General features: G+C 39.4%; 1 protein-coding gene across 1 annotated transcript in view; it reads left to right on the forward strand.

Moving 5' to 3' along the window:
* NAV2 (neuron navigator 2) overlaps nucleotides 1-25,121 on the forward strand; it is a 674,749-nt gene that overhangs the window by 614,668 nt on the left and 34,960 nt on the right. The window contains exons 16-23 of the mRNA XM_045013837.1: nucleotides 3,370-3,837; nucleotides 6,432-6,476; nucleotides 8,895-9,055; nucleotides 10,004-10,063; nucleotides 13,390-13,578; nucleotides 15,379-15,431; nucleotides 17,020-17,043; nucleotides 17,167-17,241. Coding sequence (XP_044869772.1) covers nucleotides 3,370-3,837; nucleotides 6,432-6,476; nucleotides 8,895-9,055; nucleotides 10,004-10,063; nucleotides 13,390-13,578; nucleotides 15,379-15,431; nucleotides 17,020-17,043; nucleotides 17,167-17,241 — 1,075 coding nt within the window. The remainder of the gene's footprint in view (nucleotides 1-3,369; nucleotides 3,838-6,431; nucleotides 6,477-8,894; nucleotides 9,056-10,003; nucleotides 10,064-13,389; nucleotides 13,579-15,378; nucleotides 15,432-17,019; nucleotides 17,044-17,166; nucleotides 17,242-25,121) is intronic.

Here is a 25,121-nt window from a genome sequence, read left to right on the forward strand (position 1 = left end):
CAGCAAATTAAGATCAAAGATGAGATTAAGCTAAACACCCTCATAGTACATTCTAGAAACAGGGCTTCCTATATAAATTGCAGGGATCTCCACTGTCAAATCACCACTATGTAGCGATCATATCTGGTCCTAAGCAGAAGAAATCTAGGGCTCCCTTAAGGAAGTTGTTTAGGGATAATAGAAAATGGCATGTTGTTATGTTCCTAGCAGAGAGCTGTCTTAAATGTCCTAACCACTGCTCCTAATGGGTGAAATTTTCAAAAGCACTTAAGTGAATTAGGAGCATATGTCCAATTTTTAAAAGTGATATAAATGCTTAGGAGTCTAAGGTCTAGTCTACACTACGCGTTTAAACCGGTTTTAGGAGCGTAAAACCGATTTAACGCCACACCCATCCACACTAAGAGGCCCTTTATATCGATATAAAGGGCTCTTTAAATCAATTTCTGTACTCCTCCCTAACGAGAGGAGTAGCGCTAGTATCGGAATTACCATATCGGATTAGGGTTAGTGTGGCCGCAGATCGACGGTATTGGCCTCCGGGTGGTATCCCACAGTGCACCACTGACCGCTCTGGACAGCAATCTGAACTCGGATGCAGTGGCCAAGTAGACAGGAAAAGCCCCGCGAACTTTTGAATATTTCCTGTTTGCCCAGCGTGGAGCACGTGTGGCGATGCAGTTAAAAATAAAAATAAAAAAAGAGCTTCAGCATGGACCATGCGGATGTGATCACTGTAAGGGCAGGCAAATCTGTTCTATCAGCGCTCCGTTACAGAAGACGAAATTCAAAATCATTTTTAAAAATTCTCCAGACAGACGCCATAGCAGGGACTCAGCGCACTGCTGCGTGACAAGCGTAACGGAAAGCCAAAGAATCAAATGGACGCTCATGGAGGGAGGGAGCGGGGACTGGAGGACTCAAGCTATCCCACAGTTCCTGCAGTCTCCGAAAAGCATTTGCATTCTTGGCTGAGCTCCAAATGCTTCTAGGGTCAAACACAGTGTCCACGGTGGGTCAGGGCATAGCTCGGCAATTTACGCCCCCACCCCCACCCCCTGAAGTGAAAGGGAAAACAATTCTCTCTTGACTCTTTTACATGTCACCCTATCTTTACTGAATGCTGCAGATAGACGCGATGCTGCAGCAGTCAACACCAACATCCTCGCTCCCCCCCCCGCCATGGGTGGCTGATGGTGCAATATGGCTGATATCCACTGTCATCATCAGCCTTTTGGCACATGGTGCAGTGCAAAAGAACTGGTAACCATGCTGACTAGCATCCAGTGAGGTCGACCATGGGCGCCTGTGTAAAAAACTCCTGATTTTTCCTGGTAGATGGTGCAGTATGGCTGGTAACCGTCTTCATCATAGCAACAGGGGGCTGAGCTCCATCAGCCCCCGCCCTTCATGTGTAAAGAAAAGATTCAGTTGTCCCTGGACTAGCAGCGGGATGCTGGGCTCCTCTCCCCCACACTGCTTAATGTCCTGTCTGGACTATCATAGCAGCTGGAGGCTGCCTTCCACTCATTTCTCACTAACAAGTCACTGTGTCTTATTCCTGCATTCTTTATTACTTCATCACACAAGTGGGGGGACACTGTTACGGTAGCCCAGGAAGGCTGGGGGAGAACGGAATCAACAGGTGGGGTTGTTGCAGGAGCACCCCCTGTGAATAGCATACAGCTCATAATTTCTGTGGGATCTGACACAGAGCAGCTGTGCTCTCTGGTTCTATGATACAGTGGTTTTCTAGTACACTTGCCCCATATTCTAGGCAGGACTGATTCTATTTTTAGATACCAAAAAGGAGGGATTGACTCAGGGAGTCATTCCCAATTTTGGCTTTTGTGCCCCCGGCTGATCTCAGCCAGGGGCACTTATGACAGCCGCAGATAGTGCAGTGCAAAAGGACTGGTAACCATGATCATCTTATTGCCAATTTATGGCATGGTAGATGGTACAGTATGGCTGATAACCATCTCTGCTGTCATGCAAAAGCAAATGTATGCTGCTGTGTAGCGCTGCTGAATCGCCTCTGTCAGTGGCAGCTAGTACACATACGGTGACAGTCACAAAAGGCAAAACAGGCTCTATGATTGCCATGCTATGGCGTCTGCCAGGGCAATCCAGGGAAAAAAGGCACGAAATGCTTGTCTGCCGTTGCTTTCCCAGAGGAAGGAGTGACTGACGACATTTACCCAGAACCACCCGCGACAATGATTTTTGCCCCATCAGGCACTGGGATCTCAACCCGGAAATTCCAATGCTGCGCGAACTATGGGATAGCTACGGAATGGCTACCCACAGTGCAACGCTCCAGAAATGGACGCTAGCCTCGGACCGTGGACGCACACCACCGATTTAATGTGTTTAGTGTGGCCGCGCGCACTCGATTTTATACAATCTGTTTTGCTAAACCGGTTTATGTAAATTCGGAATAATCCCGTAGTGTAGACGTACCCTAAGTGCCATTGACTTGCAATGAGACTTAGGTTCCAAAGTGCTTATGGACCTTTGAAAATGGCTATCTTGAATAGCTTAGGTGTTTTTGAAACTTTCTCCCAATAGCTCTTATGAAGGTAATAGAGGCTATTTGCATGATTTAGACAGGGCAGTGTTTTTTAGCGGAAAATCATCAGACTTTCCCTGCTAGTTGTCATTGACTTTTGTAGGGGATTTCTTCAGATACTTGCTTTTGTATGGGCCGCTTAGTGATTAGTACAAAAGTTAAAATCTTTTCCTCAGAGATCTGTGCTATCTTTCAAAATATGATTTGAGTGATCTGTATTTATAGATCAGAACAACAGGAAGTCTAATATTCCATGCTTTAAAGTAATCAATTCAGTATTATCACGGGCAAAATCCATTTCCCTCAGGAAATAGAAAATAAAATGGCTAATAATTTTTAGTTCTGTGAAAGTTATATTTGAAGGTTCATAGAAGGAAAAGTTAAGATGTGGCTGAAATTGATTGGCATAATAATTTTCCCTGGGTTTTATTAATGGCAAGGAAGGGAAAAGGAAGCCCATCAATTCATGGTTGTCAATATGAATCTAAGACAGACAATTTACAGGCAGGACATTTCTTTAAGGCAGAGCCTATCTTTCTCTTTCTTTTTTCGATTTAGCTAGCAACAAAAAAATATTTTTCTGAAGCACCAGTTTTCAGTCTATTATCATAGTTATCATTGTATCATTTCCTATAGATGTAACATCTGGGGTCTCAATATAATATGTAATTTTCCAATGATAGTTTTTTCAGGTGTTTGAGGACAAATAATATATGTATAAAATATCTTTTGTATTTAATAATTTTACATTCCATTTCATGAAGTTTTTGTTACATTCTCTGAACTTTTTTCCACAGACTTTTTGGTGGAAAACCAAGTAAACAAGTTCCAATCACAACAGCTGACAATATGAAAAATTCAGTGGTGATCTCCAATCCTCATGCTACTTTGAGCCAGCCGGGTAACCTTGATTCTCCTTCTGGCAGTGGTATACTGAGTAGTGGGGGCAGCAGTCCTCTTTACAGTAAAAACACGGATATGAACCAGTCTCCGTTAGCCTCTAGTCCCAGTTCGGCCCATTCAGCTCCTTCCAACAGTTTAACTTGGGGTACCAACGCAAGTAGCTCTTCTGCTGTTAGCAAGGATGGCATTGGATATCAGTCTGTCAGCAGTCTTCACACCAGCTGTGAATCCATTGATATCTCTCTCAGCAGCGGAGGTGGGCTGAGCCATAACTCATCCAGTGGCTTGATCGCAGCTTCTAAAGATGATTCTTTAACTCCCTTTGTCAGAACCAACAGTGTTAAGACAACTTTGTCTGAAAGGTGAGTAGGTTTAAATTTAGACTCCATTAATATGTACTGTATGCTCATATCTTAAAAATCAGTGATGTGACAACTGTAACTAACATTCCATGACTGCAATTCAGATTGCCATTCCTACAAGGTAAATATTGAAGGATACTACCACAACATACAAAAATGGCCATTTCAAGCAAGGAATTCAGTTGTGAATTACATTAAGCATGGGGATGGGTTCAGAAGAGTCTTTCATTTGCAATTGCCACTGCTGTGGAACATTTTAAATTACTCAATGCTACCTCCTATTTGAATTTCATATATCTTCTTATCTTTCTGTATCAGCTGATCTCGTAGTGGTCCACAATACACTCCACCAGCATTTTAATCTTGTCTTGAGAAGCCAAGTATTTCTGGTTAAAATTAATGAGTTTGTTTTAATAATATTTCACACAGTTAGGATGTGGACAATAAGTGCTTGGATACTGTAGTGATTAGTCTGGTATATGAACCGAAGTAGAACAGAAAATTTCTTTCAGAGCAAACAATAAGAGTGCACTGTCTGTAGAAGGCAGTGTAGTTTGAAACCTTGGAATTTAGCCGTACCTTATTATATGACTCTGTTACTAAAATTTTGTTGCATCTTTGTAACAGAAAACAACTACTAAAAAGAAATGTTCTAACAGTTTTTTGTTTTAATGCCTTCCCCTTTCTCTCCTTTTTCACGCTAATATTCCTTCTCTTGTTTTCTGTCTCATTGGACTTGTTCTTCTAGCCCTCTCTCTTCCCCTGGTGCTAGTCCCAAATTCTGCAGAAATACTTTACCCAGGAGACAGGACAGGTAATGCTGTCTCAAGGCAGTAGAATGCACAAAGGATCTGGGTTTTGTTGCCCACATTTATAAAGCAAAGTGTCTTGTGAGAGACGGGCTCAGTTGAGACCTCTGCTGTGTTTGTTGTCCAGATGTAAATTGTGACACATAGACATGCCAGTGAGAGTCCACTTAATTAAATCTGGGGGTGGCATACGGCAGAGTTGACAGATTTAGTTTGGGGTGGGTTAGTTGTTGTTTTTTTTTTGTTTGGTTTGGTTTGTTTCTTTGCCAAAGGCAATTTTAAAATCCTGCAATTTGTATCTACCTTGATGAACTCTCACTAGCATTTCAGCATTCCTATGGCATGCTGCTTTTTTCACTGCGTTTCAGGCTTTTCACCTTTGTCATGAAGTTCAAGTGTTAGTATTGTAAGTCCTTTACTCCAGTTTGGGTCGTAGGTGTCTTTCAGGCTTTTGTGTGTGTCCATTCTTGTATCAATGAATGCAGGACGATGGGAGATAGTGGACATGAAGCTAATGGCTCCAGCTTGCTTTTGCACTCAGCTATGATATTGCTACTCTTACATCTAGGAATTGACAGTGATATTAGCTAGAGGGCTTGACGGTAAATTATTTTATTTAAACATGATATAGTTATTTCAGTTAAAAACAAATCCTCCTCACAAAATAAAAAGCCAGTTGTCCATTTCCCAATTATGTGAAAACACAACTCTAAGGCTATGGCTACACTTGCACTTCAAAGCGCTGCCGCGGCAGCGCTTTGAAGCGCTAAGTGTAGTCAAAGCGCTGTCCGTATTCCACCTCCCTGTGGGGAATAACGTACAGCGCTGGGAGCTGTGCTCCCAGCGCTTGGGCTTTGACCACACTGGCGCTTTGCAGCGCCGCAATTTGCAGTGCTGGAGAGGGTGTGTTTTCACACCCTGCTGCAGCGCTGCAAATTTGCAAGTGTAGCCATGGCCTTAATATTTGATTTTTGCAAATACTAATAGATTGATATCACACTGAAGATGGAATTTAAGTTGAAATACAGAAACACTGAAAACTCTGGGCCAATTTGAAAAAGCCGCCACTATATTTACTTTGCAACTAAGGTGGTGTCTACACTACAGCTTATGCTGAGATAACTTATGTCGCTCACGGATACATATAAACCACACCCTTGAGCAGCGTAAATTACGCCGGCATAAGAGCTTCTTCCGCTGACCTAGCATCTGCCGCTTGCAGAGGTAGGTTTTTTATGCCCTCTCCCGTCAGCATAGAATATTTTCACCACACGGGCTGCAGTGGCGCAGCTGTATCACTACCGCTGGGCCGCTGCAATGCTGTTGGTATTGACATGGCCTAAGTGATAGTAAATGATTGCACTTGCTCTGTGATGAAGGCAGAAGGAAATGGTATGAGGGCATCTTTTGACTTTGAGATACTATCAGTATTCACAAGTAGGTGGCTGCACGCCTGTTTAAATGTATATTTTGAAGCATTCATTTGAAGCATGTTCTTTTATTTTTTAAAGAGCCATTTTTGTTCAGTATGAAAAGGGGAAATAGCAAGGCCACTATTGTGAGCAGATGAAATTCATTAGCATGATACCAAATGCATGTATAACACAATCCACACGTGCCTAGAAGGCTTTTTTTGTTGTTGTTGTTGCATGTTTACTTAGATAGGGTGCATCACTTTTTTCTCTGAAAATGTGATGCAGATGTTTATACTTCTCTCCTCATCCTGATTTTTAATCCTCCCCTTTTGTTCTTCTCTGAAGTTCTTTTCTTTTAACTTTTCTACAGCGACCCACATCTTGATAGGAACACTTTGCCTAAGAAGGGATTCAGGTATTGGTGTTTCCACATAGTATAACAGCTTTTGTTGTGGTTTTGGAGCTTTGCTTTGTGTTTTTGTTGTGGCTGTTCGTGGTAGTCTCTGCTTTTGCAGGGGGTGGCAGCAATCTTTCTTTCTTTCTTTCTTTCTTTTTAAAGTCCTCAAAGAAGGCCCTTTTCCAACATGTTTCTTTTCTTCATCCAGTGGCTTCACTGCTTGAGCAGGAACTGTGGCTTTTGCTGGCTGAATTGCTGAAAAGCATCTCATAAACCATCATTGGGCTTGATTTGAAAGCAATAATTTGCAGCTAAACTAGGTGTATTCGTTTTCACAATGCAGTTCCTGGAACCCTGAAGATTTATTTAAGAAAAAATTGATGTAGAACATCTTAATGAACTTCTTAGGATGAAATTGGAAAAAAAAATTAAACTGTGTTTGCTTCAGAATACACTTTTAATGGATCTCTAGAGAGAGAATCTGTGGCCTGATAGAAAAAAAATACAACCTGACTAACATTTGGTAAATGTCTGTTCCTGAAACACCATTGATATGTAGGGGGTATTGAAATCTAGAAAAAAAACAAACTGGGAAACATTTTTCTTCCCTTAGTAAATGGAAGCAATTTTAGTGACATTATTAACTTTAAGGCTACAAATTAAATGCTTTAAGTCGATGTTACAGAATTCTCGGAAAATATCTAGCCAGTTTAAAACATTTAAACTTTAGACTTGCTTTATGCTGCTTTTAGGATCACTGAACCGATGGCTTCAAATTGCAGCTGCATTTTATTCTGCACTATAAACACATTGTTCTTTGTGTCGGCTTTATCACACTGAGCTGGGTGCTAAAAGCATTTCATAGAATGAAATTTTTGTGTAAAATGTTTCTGTGGCTGTCAAATGTGCATCTAGTTAATAAACGCTATCTTTCAAGATTGAAACATTTGAGGGCTGAAGAGGTAGGTATTAATTTTGTATTATTTTTATTTTAAATAGGTGTTAAAATTGACTATTAAAGGCCCCAGTCCTACAAAGATGTATGCATGTGCATAACTTTAAAGATGCGAGTAGTCCTAAATCAGTGACTATAACTGTAGCATTGAGGCCTACGGCATGAGAAAAGAATGTACTTTTAGAAAACTCTCTTGGCCAAGTTCTTACAATGTTCATTGTTGTTCTTAACTGGCGAACAATATTTTACAGCATTTAATGCAATCTGATCACCTCTATGCCTAAATTAGATGTTAAATAGAACTCCAAATTAATATGGGTTATGTTTGACTAATTTTTTTGTAATTTGAAGCCAAACCTCTTTATAAATATATTAATTCCCCATAAATATTTACTTTCTAAGACTGGATGACATATCTTAGCAGAGATACAGAAACCCATAAGTAAAATTCCATTGAGCTTAATTGGGTGCTATTTTTAAGATAAAAGGGCCAATAACGTTAGGGCTATTTTAGGACAAAAGTTATACTCTTTGAGTAAAAACAAATATAGCTATTATTTACAAGCAATTAGACCTCATGTAGGTTTGGTCATTTTGGCTTTTAAAAAAACATTAAAAGTATCTTGTCAGTTGTTATCTGTATCTTTTTGGCATTTTATGACTATCTCTATATACACAACTACTTCTCTTACAGTGTTTCAAACTGACATGTGCATCATTTCACATCTCTCATTATTAATTATTATTATTATTTATTATTTATGGTTATTAGTTGTATAGCACTTACAGTGGACTAGTTACTTCTAACACAGGTATAAGAATGGGAAAAACCCTGCCCTGATTAATATCATTGAGAGTTTTGTTATTGACTTCAGTGTAGCCAGGATTAAACCCAGGTCCTTGCCCTGAAGAGAAGGTTAAACACAGTCTCCTTCATAATGATGTAATGCTAAAAATTTTGAACAAATGTGGTGTATTTCCAGGGGCCTATGTATTAATGTCTCCCTAATATGAATCATTGCAATACACCTTGTTTAAAGGCCTACCTTTTAATGGCTCCATTGATCTGAATCTGGTTATAGTATGCCAAAGAGCCATGCTAAGGTACTGCAAAGATGAATTGAGATGTTCAAATAATGATAAAATTGTGGTATAAACTAAAAGAAGAAAAGAAATTCCAAAGTAAGGTGCTGATCCTGCAAACACTGACTTATGTGCTTGACTGTAAGCATACAAGTGTTTGCCAAATCAGATCTTAAGGCTCCTTCCCTTGTACTTACCCATTGCAGAATCCATAGTAAAAATATGCACTTTTTGAACGCCAGTGGAATGAGTTGGGGTTGGGACAAGAGCCTTAATTCAGAATTATATACCTTTTATATCACTTAGTCCTTAAATTTTATCTGAAGATTGTTTTCCCAAGTAATATTTCTTTCAAGTACATTTTAAGATAAGTTTTGAAATAATTTCTGGTTTTGTAGGTATACCCCTTCATCCCAACTTCGGAGTCAAGAGGATGCAAAAGAATGGCTACGGTCACATTCGGCAGGAGGCCTTCAGGACACTGCTGTCAATTCTCCATTTTCATCTGGCTCCAGTATAACATCACCCTCTGGAACTAGATTTAATTTCTCCCAGCTTGGTGAGTAATTAAGTGTTATGATAATCAGGGTAACATAATGTGACAGGGTGTACCTGGCCTTTGCAGCTCCCTGCAGGAGGCCCCACAGTCCTACTTCACCCTGCCTCAGGAAATGAGCAGTGAAGCTGTCTAGAGAAGCCTCACAGAAGCAGCAAGTCAGAGCCCAGCAGACTCGCATAAAAAGAGCTGCGGGGCCTTAGCCAATCAGTTCCTGGCTGGGACCTGGGGGGAGGGATAGCTCAGTGGTTTGAGCATTGGCCTGCTAAACCCAGGGTTGTGAGTTCAATCCATGAGGGGGCCACTTAGGGAGCTGGGGCAAAATCAGTACTTGGTCCTGCTAGTGAAGGCAGGGGGCTGGACTCGATGACCTTTCAAGGTCCCTTCCAGTTCTAGGAGATTGGTATATCTCCAATTAAAAAAAAAAAAAAAGACCAGAGGGGCATGCTCCTCTCTGGCCAAAGCAGCTCGAGGGAAACCAGTGTGTGGTTCTGGCTACATTTGCTTAAACTGGGAAAGAAAGGACCTGAAAACTTTAACCCAGAGGTATGGGGTGAAGAAAAGGAGCTAGGTGTGAAGAAGCCCAGGAAAATAGCGCAGCATTGCAGTAACAGGTACATGGCTGCTGTTTATAGGTTCCTGGGTTGGAACCCAGAATTGTGGGCCAGTCTGGGTTCCCCCACAGGCCACCACTAAAGTTGCACAAACCCCAGGTAAAAGGCTGAATTTAAAGGGCCCAGAGCTGGTGCTGCCGAGAACCGAAGAGGGCAGCTAGACAGATTTTGTTGGACTTTTTGCTACCCTGGAAGGGTTTCGTTTTGACTGTGAGCCAGCTGAAGGGCTGAGTCACTGAAGCAGGAGCAGCAGGTGCTTAAGAGCTGAGTGCCCCCAGTTACACATGTTCTCTATTTTGAAAGTAGTGAATTGAACAATGTACCTTTCTTCTCACAGGTCCAAATGCCCTACCTAGCTCTGGGTACAGCATGCTACCATCTAGCTTCAATTCAGGAGGTATTTATCTTGAAAGTGCTAAGATAGGCCTTTGGGTGCTGACCAGTCAGCACTGTTCTGTGGTGTGATCAAAAGTGGTACATCTGAATTGACCTTATTCAAAATGGTGCTGTGCGTATAATCAAATGCTCTACATAAGCTATTCACGGGCCTAAACTACTACTAAATTTGGAAGCACCTAAACTTTCCTACATGCTTAGATCTACTTCATCTTTAGACTCCAAGCATATTAACAAAACATGATCATCTAAGCATTTGAGTATCTTTTATCATTGTATATAGACTTTGTCAGCTTATAATGAAACCAGACAAAGCTTTATCCATCACAATCACAGACAAGCCACTGGAATTTTAAGTTGGAAAGTTTACCATTCCTTCATTTGGTAACTTGGATTAAAATAAACACGTTTTTAAATGGATGAAATGTTAAAGTTGGTTAGAAGAAGTTATAAAATGCCATGAGCTTTAATTAAATGTACTAGCATATGAAACAAAGTAATTTAAAGTTCCCGTAGTCTTGAACTTCTATCCAGTAATAGACTTGCTTTCATCTTAAAAGCAATTGCACAGTAATTCCCTGTTCATTTAGGGCCCAGTTTAGGTACATAAATCAGTACTTAGGCACTCAAGTTGGAACAGAGGGGTTTCAAAATATTTTATATAAGAAACACATATATTATTATTTATAAAATTGTATTCTTTAAAGAGATAAAAACTCTCATATATTGTATATATCATCAGCCAAGTATCGGGGGGTAGCCATGTTAGTCTGTATCCACAAAAACAATACCCACAAAAGCTTATGCCCAAATAAATCTGTTAGTCTTTAAGGTGCCACCAGACTCCTTATTGTTTTTATCATCAGCGTTGCTCAGTTACTGGTTTTTATAGGCATTGACTGTTGCTTGAACTCTTACCTGACACTATTTAAAACAATTTATTTTTCTGTGTAAGTATCCATTTATTGTGTGAGTTAAGCTTTCTGTGTGCTGTGTGGACAGTTGTCTGTAGAAATCCTGTTAACACAAACACATCTGTCTTCTGCACCGATTTAAAATATTTCTTAGTTACCTTTGCAGTTTATTTTGGTGTGAAAAATATAAATCCTACGAGGTGACATATATATACTTAATGTACTCTAAACAAAGGTTGTATCTCAGATCATCCATACTTAAGTTTTTAGTTTTTGTGTTAATTTTTAAAAATCTATATGCTAGAAAGACAAAGCAATAATATGAAAAAAGTTAAGCCTATGCACGTGAGCTATCTGCATCCTAGTATTTATGGAACAGTTTGTGTACTATGTGATTTGTAGAAACTTGTGTGGTCACTTATTTCCTGTGCAATTTTGAGCTGAAGCAAAAATGTCCTAACAACAATTTGAATGCACTGAAACAAGCAAGCTATAAGCCAGTCCAAAATAGTTTTAGTCAAATCAACATCTAAAATGAAATTCCAGATAAATAGAGAGAGGGAGTAACTTCCTAAAGTGTTAGCAGCAAACAAGCTGCATCAGGAGCATGGAATTATATCACTAGTCAAGCCAAACCATATGACAGTCTTTGCAGGCTCAGAAAGTAAAAATGTTGGGGCTTTTAGCTACTTTAGAATTTACATGAAGATCAATGATCTGACCATATTTCATAAGTAATGCAGCTACCAGAAATGAAGTTCATTAAGATGATGTAAATCATTTTTTTTCTTAAATAAATCTTCAAGGTTCCAGGAACTGCATTGTGAAAATGAATACACCTAGTTTAGTGCACTAGCCATAAAAGCTGCAAATTATTGTTTTCAAAGCAAGCCCAGTGATGGTTTATGAGATGCTTTTCAGCAATTCAGCCAGCAAAGTGATAGTTAACTTTATCCTCAATAGAAGAGAAAGGTGATTGATTTGGGTTTTATCCTTCGGGACATTTTGGGCTCAAGAGATGCCCTGCAATGGAAGTAAACTTCCACTGACTTCAGTAGCAAGTGCTGGCATGCAGGATCAAACCCTTTTGGACACAGGTGTAATTATATCTATTTTCAAAGAAAAAAGACCTCTTGTAAGAGAAATAGGAACCATATCTGTGATGGCAAATGAGCCCAAGATACCAAGAGAACATAATACTAGATACGAAATTATGAAATCAGTAGACCAGGAAGAGATGGGACTCAGCAGTCAAACCTTCAACTTGACTCCTAACCAACTGTTTCTCAGTCAGATAAACAAGTGAATAGTAACAAACCTAATGGACCATCAGACTGCTGGGTGGCAAGTTTGGCTGATGTTATCAATTTGCTCTACAAAATGATTGAATAATAATAAAAAAGAGGCATAATTTAGCGCGTGCACACACAAAAAATCCAGAAAAAAGGTGGTCCTGGATGTAGAATTTTCATATTCCAAACAACATTGGTCCTCGTGGGGTATTTGAGGCAGGGGTAATATTGTATAAAACCCTTGATCTATGTGTTCTGTATGCATGTATGTATGTGTATCATTCAGTTGTAACTTACTGAGATCCCTTGCTGGAAAACAACAATTGAGAAGCGCAGTACTATTATGAAACTAAAAGTTCTTTGAATTTGTAGCTACTCTTATATCCATATGAAAATGTCAGTCTTTCTTAGAGCTTTAAAGCAAATACTTCACAAATTATGCTATTTATGCAAAAGATCGGGGTTCTCAAACTTCATTGCATCGCGACCCCCTTCTGAAGACAAAAATTATTTCATGACCCCAGGAGCGGGGACTGAAGCTTGAGGGGCCACCTGAGGCCCACTGTCCTGGGTCAGGGGGCCCAAGCCCCACCGCTTCAGTCCCAGGCAGAGGATGTGAAACCTGAGTCCTGCCACCCAGGGTTGAAGCCCTAGGGCTTTGGCATCAACCCTGGGCAGTAGGGTTCAGGCTTCAGCCCTGGGGCCCAGCAAGTCTAAGCCAGCCCTGGAGACCCCATTCAAAGGGGGTCACGACCCACAGTTTGAGAACCACTGCAAAAGATCATTTAAATTAGTTTGGGCTCTTTACTCCAGTTGGAGAGAGAACTATTCCAAATGAGTTTAGAATTAATTAATTCCTGCCTATGAGGTGATATTGACATGACTGAGCTTCCAGCGTAAACATAAAGACTCAAAGACTGTGCCAAAGCTGACCTTTTTATTTTTAACTTAGTTTATATAGCTCTTGTATGAATCCACTGCATTGTAGGAAGGAAATTAAGCCAAGAAGAAATGTAGGCAGAAATTTATATATGATTATAAGGAAACAATCTTTTTTTGTTAGCTGTAGAAGAAATAGATATGTGAATTTCCTGTTCTACTATATATTCCTTACTTTTTAGCAAGCCCTACTACTGCGGTCCAGATGAGCTTGTCAAATCCAACCATGCTACGGACGCACAGCCTTTCCAATGCAGATGGTCCTTATGATCCTTACAGTGACACACGCTTCCGGAATAGCTCAATGTCACTAGATGAGAAGAGTAGAACTATGAGCCGCTCTGGGTCGTTCCGTGATGGCTTTGAAGAAGGTAAATCAAGCATGTGAAGGCACTGCTAATGGACTGGAAACCATTTACACTGAAATCAATGGAAAAAGCCCCATGGATTTAAGCAGGAATAGAATCAGGCCCATAATCCTATCAATTGAATGTTAAGTGTCAAGTTATTTTGTTCTACCAGTTTTGAAAATGGAAGAGAAAGGGAATGTAAGGCAGTATCCAAAGTCCATTACCATTAATGGAAAGACTTCCATTGATTTCACTGAGTTTTGGATCAGGCTCATAAAATGCAAGAAGAGAAAGACAAGCCAGATAGTAAGGACTTTGCTGATTTCTGTAGACATGGGTATATTGTCCAGCTTGTGTGTAAGACTGAAATTTAACTAAAGAGATTGGTAGAGGCAAAAGAATAGCATATTTTAATAATGGGTGCGTTTTGAGATTCAGCTTAAACAGTTAAATCAAAGGCTAATATGATTTTTTTTCTCCCCTTTCTATAAACCTACCTTTCAGTGTCAACTAGTTAGTATGTTTACTTTATTTCATATTAACATTCAGAACGATGATACAGAAGATTTATGACAAGTATGCAATAAGAAGTGTCAATTTTTTAGGAATATAAGAAAAAATGTATGCATACAGATTGAACTATGCAAAATATTCTGCCATAACAAGATTAATATTCCACCAAAAGTGGTGGAACTTAATATACAGGTTGGAAGAGAAAAGCTTACTATTAGTATTGCAATTTCTTGAAAGGCAAGCATGTTAATCTTTTAAGAGGTTACAATTAAATTCTAGGCATTCTCTATGGTTAAATTTCATTTTTCAGGATCCATTATGTTGCTACTGTGGGGATATGGTAGCTTGGAGTTTATGTTCACACAGAGGTCCGTTGGTATCAGCCCCCTATCATCCCTGCATCCCCAAAGCCCTTCCCTCTTGAAGGAAACAGCCTCTGAAAGCCTTTACAAAATAAATTCTTTCCTGGGCTGGTTGCCCTTTCTGCCTACAGGCTTTGCTGTGGGAGAGTACAACATCACTAGGTCACTGAGGTGGCGCACACAATTCCTAATGGTGAAATTCTGGCTCCACTGAAGTCAATGGGAGGTTTTTTTTTTAGTGGGGTCAGGATTTCACTCTTAAGGGTTGATAAAGACTGGTAGGTTGGTAGGTTTTACTTAGGATCAAATTCTACTCTGGATTTATACTGGGGTTACTCCATTGACTTTGGTTCATTATTCCACAGTACAACCATGTAACCAAGTTGAATTTGTTACATGGGGTTCCAAAGGGCCTAACTGAGCTTTCTGTGAGGTCTTTAGTCTGAAGATTGAAATAGAGCCAGTGCACATATGTTCTAAGTCAGCATGTTAAAGTGTGTTATCTCTGTAGGTGCTGAATAACTGCTGCATGTTTGAAATTGAATTCTTTTTTTAGTAGGGCCATCCTGGGGTCAAATTCTCTCCTCAGATACAGGTGATAATCTCCCACTGACTTCAAGTCACTCAGTCTGAAGGCCTAATGGATTGAATGTTGTTTTTATATGAAAAATGATTTGAGTTATAGGAGCCAAATTATTTTTTCCTGTGTGAAGGCATTTTATATAACACTTGCCCTTGTAGCAATTTCAACTTACATCTTGATACTTCTGCAAAGATTTCTTACAATAAAAAGTTTATGATGGATGATGCAATTTTGTTTACATTCTTATGAAAATTTGCTCTCAGTAGGTGTAAAATCTGCAGTGAATGCTCTGTATATGATTCCACTATGTGCTTACTATATTTCAAACAGATATGCAATTTGTTTATTTTATCTTTCCTTTAGTGCATGGATCCTCTCTCTCTTTGGTGTCCAGTACATCATCTATTTACTCAACGGTGAGTGTCATGAAATGTAAACCTTCAGTAGGAGCCTGCTGAGAAACGTAATATTAAATACTATTTTGCAGTTGTACAACTTTTTTAGTAAAACACATTAATTGATTGGACCAAGTGTGCTAATTGCTTTTGCCATGTAAAGAGGATAGCTCTTTGCATGTAAACATAAATAATGTATGCTGCCTATGTAAGGTTTTTTTTATGTTCCCAAAAATATTTTGATGGATATTTATCACAATACTCATGTTAGACCCTAATGACCCAGAAGAAAGAGTTAATCTCTTGAATCAGCGATCCACAACTGTTCTAAGGAGGTCTTGATACAAAGGACCATAATGGATAGTCCTGGTCTTTTGTGCCAACACCACCCACATTGATTCAATAGATAAAGCCATTTCAGTCTGATAGATTAGTGATCTGCTAATTAAGAATTATCCAAGTAAGTCTTAATGCAATGGATTTAATGATTGCAAAGGAGCCATTACTTCTCATTTTGGCAAGAATTTTTGTATTAAAAGTCTTGATTGCATAGTGTCTTAATAATCTGACATTGAAAGAAGATCTAGTGGTATTTTGGGACAAATAATATAATTATAGTGTATTTTTTAGAAGTGTATTATATTTTCTTCTAATACTTTAACAAAAGCATCTTACTTCAGAATATGTAACATTAAAGGTTACTAAAGGAAAATATATCCGAAAATCTGAACTGACACTCTGGTCTTTTAAAAAAAATGAACAACAATGGAATCCGGGCATTGTGTTAATAGAGGATGACCGTACAAATTGGTATGAAAGTATGATACAACCACACAACTACCATGCATCCATATTTGAAACAAACCTATTCTTAATAACATTATCTTTAAGGGCATGGTCCTGCAATTTTTAGTCAGGCAAGTAGTTCTTTTCAAGTCAGCGATACTAGGTGCATGAAAGAGTTGGAGCATCAGGCCCTAAAACAGAAAACCTGTTACCTTTGGTTAAAAAAAATCACCTTAGACTGTAATCCAATTACATGAAATTAAAATTCACAAATGACTAGATTGTAGAGCCCCCTACTCAAATTGGTGAACGTTTATTCATATAATGAATCCCATTGAAAGCAAGAACACTACAAAAGTAAGTGCTCACTATGTGAATAAGCCCTCCACCTTTTCTTCCAAAAGTAATTATGGTCACAATGAATGGTGCATGTAAATGTAAGATGTACTTAAAGTATATTATTCTAAACACTGAATGTAATAGGCTTTGGGGGGAATTAGGATGTTAAAAGTTTTAGAGTATCAGGATTACTGCTAGTACATTTAATTTCAAACTAAACAGAGCCAAACATGTTCAGAAATACAGAACTAAGATTATTGATTTAGATTGATAGAATGTCATAGTTTTTAATGGTGAACATGGCGGTACTCAGTGGAATTACTCATGTGAATAAAGTTACCTGCAAACACCTATGTATGCTGAATCAATAAGTAATAAATAAGGACTCCTGTTTTGAGTTTTACTTGTAAAAAAATTTGACCTATGCTAGTAATGAACTATTGTAAGTTCCTCATACGTTTTTTCCTGATTTTTTTGGTTGCAGCCTGAAGAAAAATGCCAGTCAGAGGTAAGGAGCAATATCGGTTTTGTAAACATAAACTTTCAATCTAGACGCTTTGCATGAGTGTCTTATGCCTCTAATTCTGTAGATTACAGTACAATAAACTAATCTTTTAAATACAATATTTAGATTCGCAAGCTACGAAGGGAGTTGGATGCATCCCAGGAGAAGGTGTCAGCTCTAACAACTCAGTTGACTGCCAATGTGAGTACAATTCAGAAAAATGGAGGCTGATAGATAACTTATGTAGTGCACAAATCACCACCCCAGTTTTCCTAATTAGCAAAAAGATCACTAGTCTATAATAATCAATTCAGGTCACATATTTGTGTTAAAAATAAATACAGTAACTCCTCACTTTAAGTCGTCCCAGTTAATGTTGTTTCATTGCTGATCAATTAGGGAACATGCTCACTTAAAGTTCTGCAATGCTTCACTCTTACGTTTTGTCTGCCTGCTTTCTCCACAGCTGGCAGCCTCCCTACGCCCCCCACCCCCCCGCACCTCCTGCCCGCCGGCAGACCCTGCGGATCAGCACCTTCCCTCTCTCTTCTCCCCCCCCCCCCGTGGCAATCAGCTGGCTTGCAGCATTTCGGGGGCAGGAGGGCAGGGGGAGGAGCAAGGACTCTTTTGCGTGCAGGCTCCCCCTCCCTCCCCTGCCTCATGAATGCCGCAAGCCAGCTGATTGCCCTGGGCAGGAGGCGGGGGGGAGGGAAGGGGAGTCTGCGCACCGGGTCTTCGCTCCTCCTTCCTGCCCCCTAAACACTGCAAGCCAGCTGATCGCCCCAGACAGGAGGGAGCAGGAGGAACGAGGACTCAGCGTGAAGGCTCCCCCTCCCTCCCCTGCCTCCTGCCCGCGGCAATCAGCTGGCTTGCCACCTTTAGAAGGAAGGAGAGGGAGGGGGGAGGAGCGAGGATGCAGCGTGGGAAGTAAAGGGGAGGAGATGGGGGGAGAGAAGAGGCAGGTCAGGGATGGGGACTTGGGGGAAGGGGGGGGAGTGGGCAGGTTGAGGCCCTCCTCCCCCCGGCCCCTGGTGCTTGCAGAGTAGGGGAAGCTGCTGCTGCTGCGCAATGTGCTTCTCCTACCCTACAGCACCTTCAGCTTCCCTGCCTGCCTCATCTCCAGTGCCAGTGGGCTGTGCCTGTGTAGGGTAAGGCAGGGGCACCTCCCAACTATAGTACTGTACTGTATGTAGAGTATGTTTGTAAACACACAGCACGTGCACACTACTCCCCCCCCACCCAGCGTAGTATTAAATTACTTGTTTAAAATGTATATAATGCCTTTTGTCTGGCAAAAAAAAAATTTCCCGGGAACCTAACCCCCCCGCATTTACATTAATTCTTGTGGGGAAATTGGATTCGCTTAACATGGTTTCTCTTAAAGTCGCATTTTTCAGGAACGTAACTACAATGTTAAGTGAGGAGTTACCATATATGCATTTTGGGTCATTCTGAAAACAAAAACCCGTCTATCCTAGTGTTCAAGTGATTATTTAAAAAAACCCATTAAATACAGTTATACTGATTTGGCTGTTCCTTTTGTATATGTACAGCATGCAAGTACATACGTTTGGTTAATACTGAAAGAGATTCTTTGAAGACTCAGTTCTCTTCATAAAAGTGGGTCTTACATTCACATATAGGTGTCAAAGGGGTCATAAGAGACAGATGAGAATTACCGCGGATGCCCATGAGAAATAAGAAACCTGATTTAAATGCATTATGTTTTCCCATAGCATACAAACCATTCAACACTGTGGGTTGATGGCAAGGGTAGGCAAAACTGACACACAAAAAGGGCCCTGAGAACCAGTTTATGGTAGGGTCTAAGAAGCATAATGCATCTGATTCAAATCAGTGTGTGCTGTGTTTTCACTTGTTTGCATTGAGGAATATTCCCTACCATGAAATAACTACCTTTGCGTGCTGTTTGGAACAAAGGATTGAAAACCAAGGATACATTGGGGTTTTAATCCCCATGGAGTCAACACTGTGTAATCACAGGTGGCTGAAATCCTGGTTAAAAAAACCCAGAAGCTCACTGGAGAAATAAGTGATTCCAATGTAAATAAGACAAAAATGAATAGTGACCATTTTAAAACCATTTCATATTTGTATTCTAGGATTATGGGACTGGGTAGATGTGAAACTCTCAGTTACCAAAGAGGAAATCATGGCCATTAGCTCTTGAATGAGTGGTAATAGCAAATACACCAACATGAAGAATGAGTTTGACCTAAGTGATACTATCCTTCACAAAGTGGAAATCAGAACTAGAGCTAATGTATATCAGCGTGTTGGCCATGCACACTTGAAAACATAGAAAAGGGAAGCCAACTGAATTGTTAACATATAGAATCATAGAATCTCAGGGTTGGAAGGGACCTCAGGAGGTCATCTAGTCCAACCCCCTGCTCAGAGCAGGACCAAACCCAACTAAACCATCCCAGCCAGGGCTTTGTCAAGCCTGACCTTAAAAACCTCCAAGGAAGGAGATTCCACCACCTCCCTAGGTAACCCATTCCAGTTCTTCACCACCCTACTAGTGAAAAAGTTTTTCCTAATGTCCAACCTAAACCTCCCCCCTCTGCAACTTGAGACCATATAGGTTAAGGAAAGAAAATTAAGGCTACATTTAGTACTTTGCCACGTTCCAGGAGCAAAAAGCAAAACAACCCCCAAAATGAAAATTGTTAACTTTGCCCTGCAGATGAAAATACCTGACTACATCAAATGATTTCATTCAAACCACCTCATTTGTATCTAATATCTTTTAAAACTCATCTTAATGTGCAGTGTCTACAGAAAAGTGGGCTTTGCTTTCTTAAATGTAGGCCAAGTCTTTTACAGAGTTTTCTTAAGTTTGTTTTTTTTGCTGACAGTAATTATTCTTGAACTACTCCAGCTTCTGCTCCTTACAACAAATTATGCAACTGTTCATGTAAGTTAGGCTCCATTTTGCACTCAAGGGGCTGCTCTGCCTACTGATTTGGAAGAGTAACCACTTCAGACTGTAGAGAAGAAATGTTCTCTCTAGGGCAGCAATTACTTCCCTTCTTTGTCTATACTAAGAAGCCATTCAGCATCCCTGCCGTTCCTCCTCCTTGAAGGAGGAGGAACTGCTCTTTCCAAAAACTTCTAGTCTCAAAATATTTCTGCCTGGTACTTATGGTGCCATTGTCTGAACAGATTGTCCTCCATGTTGATACTCCATTTGCTTTTTGTAAAATTAGCCACATTTACTACTTTCTTTTTTCCATTTCACTTTCTTCAGAGTGAATTTAGCACTGCTGTAATGTGCTAAGGCCTTGACAGCCCTGAGTACTGAAGTCCCTTATTTATCCACAAAACAGGTGGAGCTGAGTCACTGGCAGTACAGCCTTCCCCAGACTGTCCTGCCAGTGTGCCCCAGCCTGAACCTGGGGTGAACCACCTTTCTGCAAAAGGTTACTCTATTTCCTGTGGCCACTTTGCTGAGGCTACCATCATGGATTGTGGTGATAATTTTGTGGAAAGGGCTTGTTTTCACTAAAAAGTGAACCAAGGCCCTCCAACCTATTTCCTATAGCCCACTGATAGGGTTGCCAGTTTTGGTTGGACATATTCCTGGCGGTTTAATCACATGACATAATCTTTAACTAAAGATTAACATTTAATTCCTGGAGACTCCCAGACAATCCTGGAGGGTTGGCAACCCTACTCACTGAACAATTACAAGATAGTAACAACTTGTGGTCACTTTAAATGGCTTCAAAAGGGCAACTGAAAGTTGAAAGGCTCTGTAACTGTTTACTTATCCCTTGATCCATGCAGTCCCATTCACCATATTTTTTTCACTTTCTCAAAGATTGTAAATGATATTCCTCATTGTTACTGAACATAGCATCCCCCCCACCGCCCAAAAGAAATTATTCAATCCAGTGTTTTTAAAATAAACATTTTGGTTTTCCAACACATGTAGTGGGTATTTAACTTGTTTTATTTTCAGCCATTTTTCTCACAGTCTCAGCTCTGTTTATTTTCATAGGGTGTGAGGGGCATGACAGCCACATATATCCTCATGTTATTGTACTATTCATGTTTGTTTTCATTGTGAGTGTGAGAACAGTTATTTGGGATAAGTCAGCTATGTGCTGATGAAGTACAAGTCTGGAATGGCTACATGAAAGGTTTTACCATTCTGTATATACGTAGATGAGAGAATGACCTTTTCTCTAGTGGACAGATTTAAAATACATATATACAATTTGTACTTGCTCAGTGTACGTAATTATTTTTGATCTGAGAATAAAATATCATTAGTTTATTTTGATTATCATCAATTTTTGTGGCAAAGGGTAGGCAAGTATGTATTCAATATTATGTATATTAAGGGTTTGTCTACACAGGAATATATTCAGGATTAACTTTTTGTGCCTTATTCCAAATTAGCTTAATCTAAGTAAATTAAGATAATTTGGAATAAAGCACTCTTATTCAAGAGTAAGAACATCCACAGATGGAATATATTGGGAATTGTTAATCCACTTTAAATTCACATCTTATTCTGGCATGGCACTGGGAAAATGAGTCTTCTGTCGCATCAAGTTAATTCTTACTATTCCAATCTCTCTCTTCTGGTCGGAGACTGTGTATTAAATGTGATTATTTTTTCTTTGCAGATTGTGAGAATATTTAGTGTCTTATAGATCGTGTATTCTGTTGCTAATGCTCACTGGTGTTTTGTTTTTTAAAGAAAAGGATCAGAGGAAGGCTCAACTCAGAATTTTGGGGCCATTCAGATACAGGTCTAAAATTCCAAACTTCATTACTCTGGCCCCTGTCATTATAATGACCTGAATAAAAAAAATAGATCTGACCACCACCAAAGTTCAGGAAAGTTTGAATCAGAAACTCAGAAAATAACATGTAGTATAGAAGTAGGGTAGGGTAGGGTATGGCAAGAAAGGAGAGATTTAAAAAGAAAATGTCAGGTTATTAAGGGAAGTGGGTCCTGAAAAATGGACAATGAGCAAAGTGTTAAGATTTTGAGGATTTTGCTTTTCTTGGGCTAAACAGTGCAATTTATTAAAAAAAAAAAAAAAAAGCCTCCCACACAGTTCAAAGTTAGAATTAAAACTGATTTAAGATGGAAACTCCATCCTGTGAGACCTAACTCCTGCAATTTATAACGAGGTGGATTATGTACCATTGTGAAGACTCCTGGGTAGAAGTGTATAACAGAAATATTTCTCTTCATTTAGCTTCAAGCAATGAGACTGGACAAGTACCTCTCAGATAATAGGTCTTCAGTGGTTACAGCTGCCAATTCCAGACATCATCTGGACAAAGAAATGAAAACTCTCCTTTCATAATAAACTGGGGTAGATAGGAAGTGAATGTTGAATTTACAAGTTGCAGATATATGGCTGATAACCTTCATGCCTTCCCTCATTTAAAGCAGCTGTAGACTTACTGTTAGCACTTTTCTCCTCCCCACCCCTGCAGCCCCTATAGTTTAGACTTGTACAACTTCAGAAAATACGTGTTCTTCTCAATACAGCATATAGTATTGTATTATAATACGTTGCAGTCAACATTATAATATGTTGCAGAGTACTAACGACAAATATTATTATGTATGACGCTAGAGCAGCAGGATTTCCTTTGCTGTTAGAGGCGGTTGGTTATCACACTGATCACCAGTCATTTAAAATATCCTAGATAATTATTTCCTGTGTTGATAGTGCACTGAGTATTCTGTCTATATACATTGTAACAGCACTTGCATTTATGAGTCTATAAAAGTGTCATCTAGACAACTGCAGAAACTCTACTGAAATACAGAACTTCTAATTGCCCACATGTTGGTATCTGTTCAGTCCTCTTCATACTGGCTTATCTCTACCCTCAAGCCCTATATTCTGAGTACAAAACCTTGGGGAGATTCACATATTTGCATTGCAGCCATTTAAGTTCAGGGACCACAGCACTTCTCTTATCTCAAGGCAAACTGAGCTCCAATATTTTTGTTTTCTTGGTGGATGTGCAAGAAAGTGAGAATATTACAGAATTATTATTTAATTGAAGAGCAACCATTTCCAAGTCAATTTGGCAAATTTACAGCAACTTTAAACATTAGTGGTAAAATGATTTTAGCTACATGAATACCTCTAACAGAAAGTTGAGGAAAACAGTTCAAAGTTCATTCCTTATTTGTACAGTGGAGGATTTTGCATTTCTACTTGCTTGCTTTTCGAAGCTGAAAATACGCATTTCGAAGTGATAGTTGATGTCAGTAGTAATAAAGGGGAAAAACAGTTGAACTTCATATGGACCCGTGTGTGAAGACCTGAAAGCGAGGAAATTTGATGGATGTTGCATCATTTTCTATTAGCATCAATTATTTTATTTTCAAGCCTGAACTATATTTTTAATATAATGTTGCATTCCATGGAAATAGGAAAACATGAAGAAAAACTGGTCTGAACATCTGGAATTCCTGGAATGATATTTAATCAATGGCTCTTCTGGTCCTCCTTTTGATGGCATCTCCATCAACCTTAAACTTTTCTGAAGAACTCTAGCTGAATGCAAAATGTGAGCTCTGAAATTCTCTAGTAAATTGGCAACTCCTTCACACTGTCCCGGCCTCAGCCATTATCCTTCTATGCAAAAAAGACATGTTGGACCTAAACTGACTTGCAATATTCTCCCTATTCAGCAGTCGGAAAAGATTCTCAGCCTCTGTTACCAAAATCAAGCTGCAGGCTAGTGAGGTTCAATCTTGTTTTCTTAAGACACTTATATTATGAATACTGCAGATGAATTATTGACTATCCTATCTAAGGAAAGGATAATTATCAAACTCAAGTTTAATATTTGTTACTAAGCATTTCTGTGAGTTGGTTAATTAGTTACTTAGCAGTGTATTGTTTTTTATTTAACTTTGTAGATTTTTTAGTCAAATTTTAATAGAGATCTAAAATATTAAGCTCTGTACAGCTCTGATTTTAATATTCTACATAGCTAGAATGAAGGCTTGGTAAGAAATAGAAAAATCCTGGTAATGGACTTTTGCTTTAGACTATTTGCTTGTAAAATTCCACAGTGTCCTGTTATTTTGCTGAGAGTCTACAAGCCTATCTGGGATAAGAGTTTTTTTTAAACCCCTACACTGTTAGTTTATAAATAGATTAATAAATAATTCATTTGACAAAAGCTCTCTCTCGCTCTCTCTCTGGTGAGTATTTCTTTTAAGGTGAGATTAGCACATCAATGTGTGATAGCGCTTTTGTAGCTTGACTTAAAAGCAGCTGTGAGAAATTCATTTGGAATTTAGTTTTGTCCTAGAAATTGAAACTCTAACTACATTTTAACAATTTTAGAAGATAACGGCTGGTCAAGCAGAAGCCAGCAGCAGCTATATGTGCAGTCACTAGCTTTTGCCAGCAAACTCAGTCATTGCCTTCCCCCTTCAAAAGCATATAATTGTCACAATTGTATCTATGCACTTAATATTTATGAGAAACATGGTATAGAATCATAGAAATGTAGGCCTGCAAGGGACCTTGTCAGGTCATCTACCCTGTGCTGAGGCAGGATCATGTATACCTAACGCATCACTCACAGGTCTTTGTCTAACCTGTTTTTAAAATCCTCCTTGACGAGGATTCCACTACCTTCCTTGGAAGCCTATTCTAGTATTTAACTAGTTTTAGAGTTAGAAAGTTTTTTCTAATACCTAATGTAAATCTCTCTTGCTGCAGTTTAAGCTCATTATTTCTTGTCCTACCTTCACCATTGCTCTTAATAACAGCATTTAACATATTTGAAGATTATGAGGTTCCCCCTCAGCCTTCTTCTCTCAGGTCTAAAAATATCCGATTTTTTTAACCCTTCCCCCTATGTCATGTTTTCTCAATCTTATTTTTGTTGCCCTCCTTTGGACACATACCAGTTTGTCAACATCTTTCTTAAAGTGTAGGGCCCAAAACTGGAAACGTACTCTAGCTGAGGTCTCACCAGAGCTGAGTAGCGTGGAACGATTACCTCCCAATGTGACGTTCCCAGGTATAATTTGGATTAATGGACAGCTGTGT

This window comes from Mauremys mutica, chromosome 4 (assembly GCF_020497125.1).
Source record: "Mauremys mutica isolate MM-2020 ecotype Southern chromosome 4, ASM2049712v1, whole genome shotgun sequence".
NCBI lineage: Eukaryota > Metazoa > Chordata > Testudines > Geoemydidae > Mauremys > Mauremys mutica.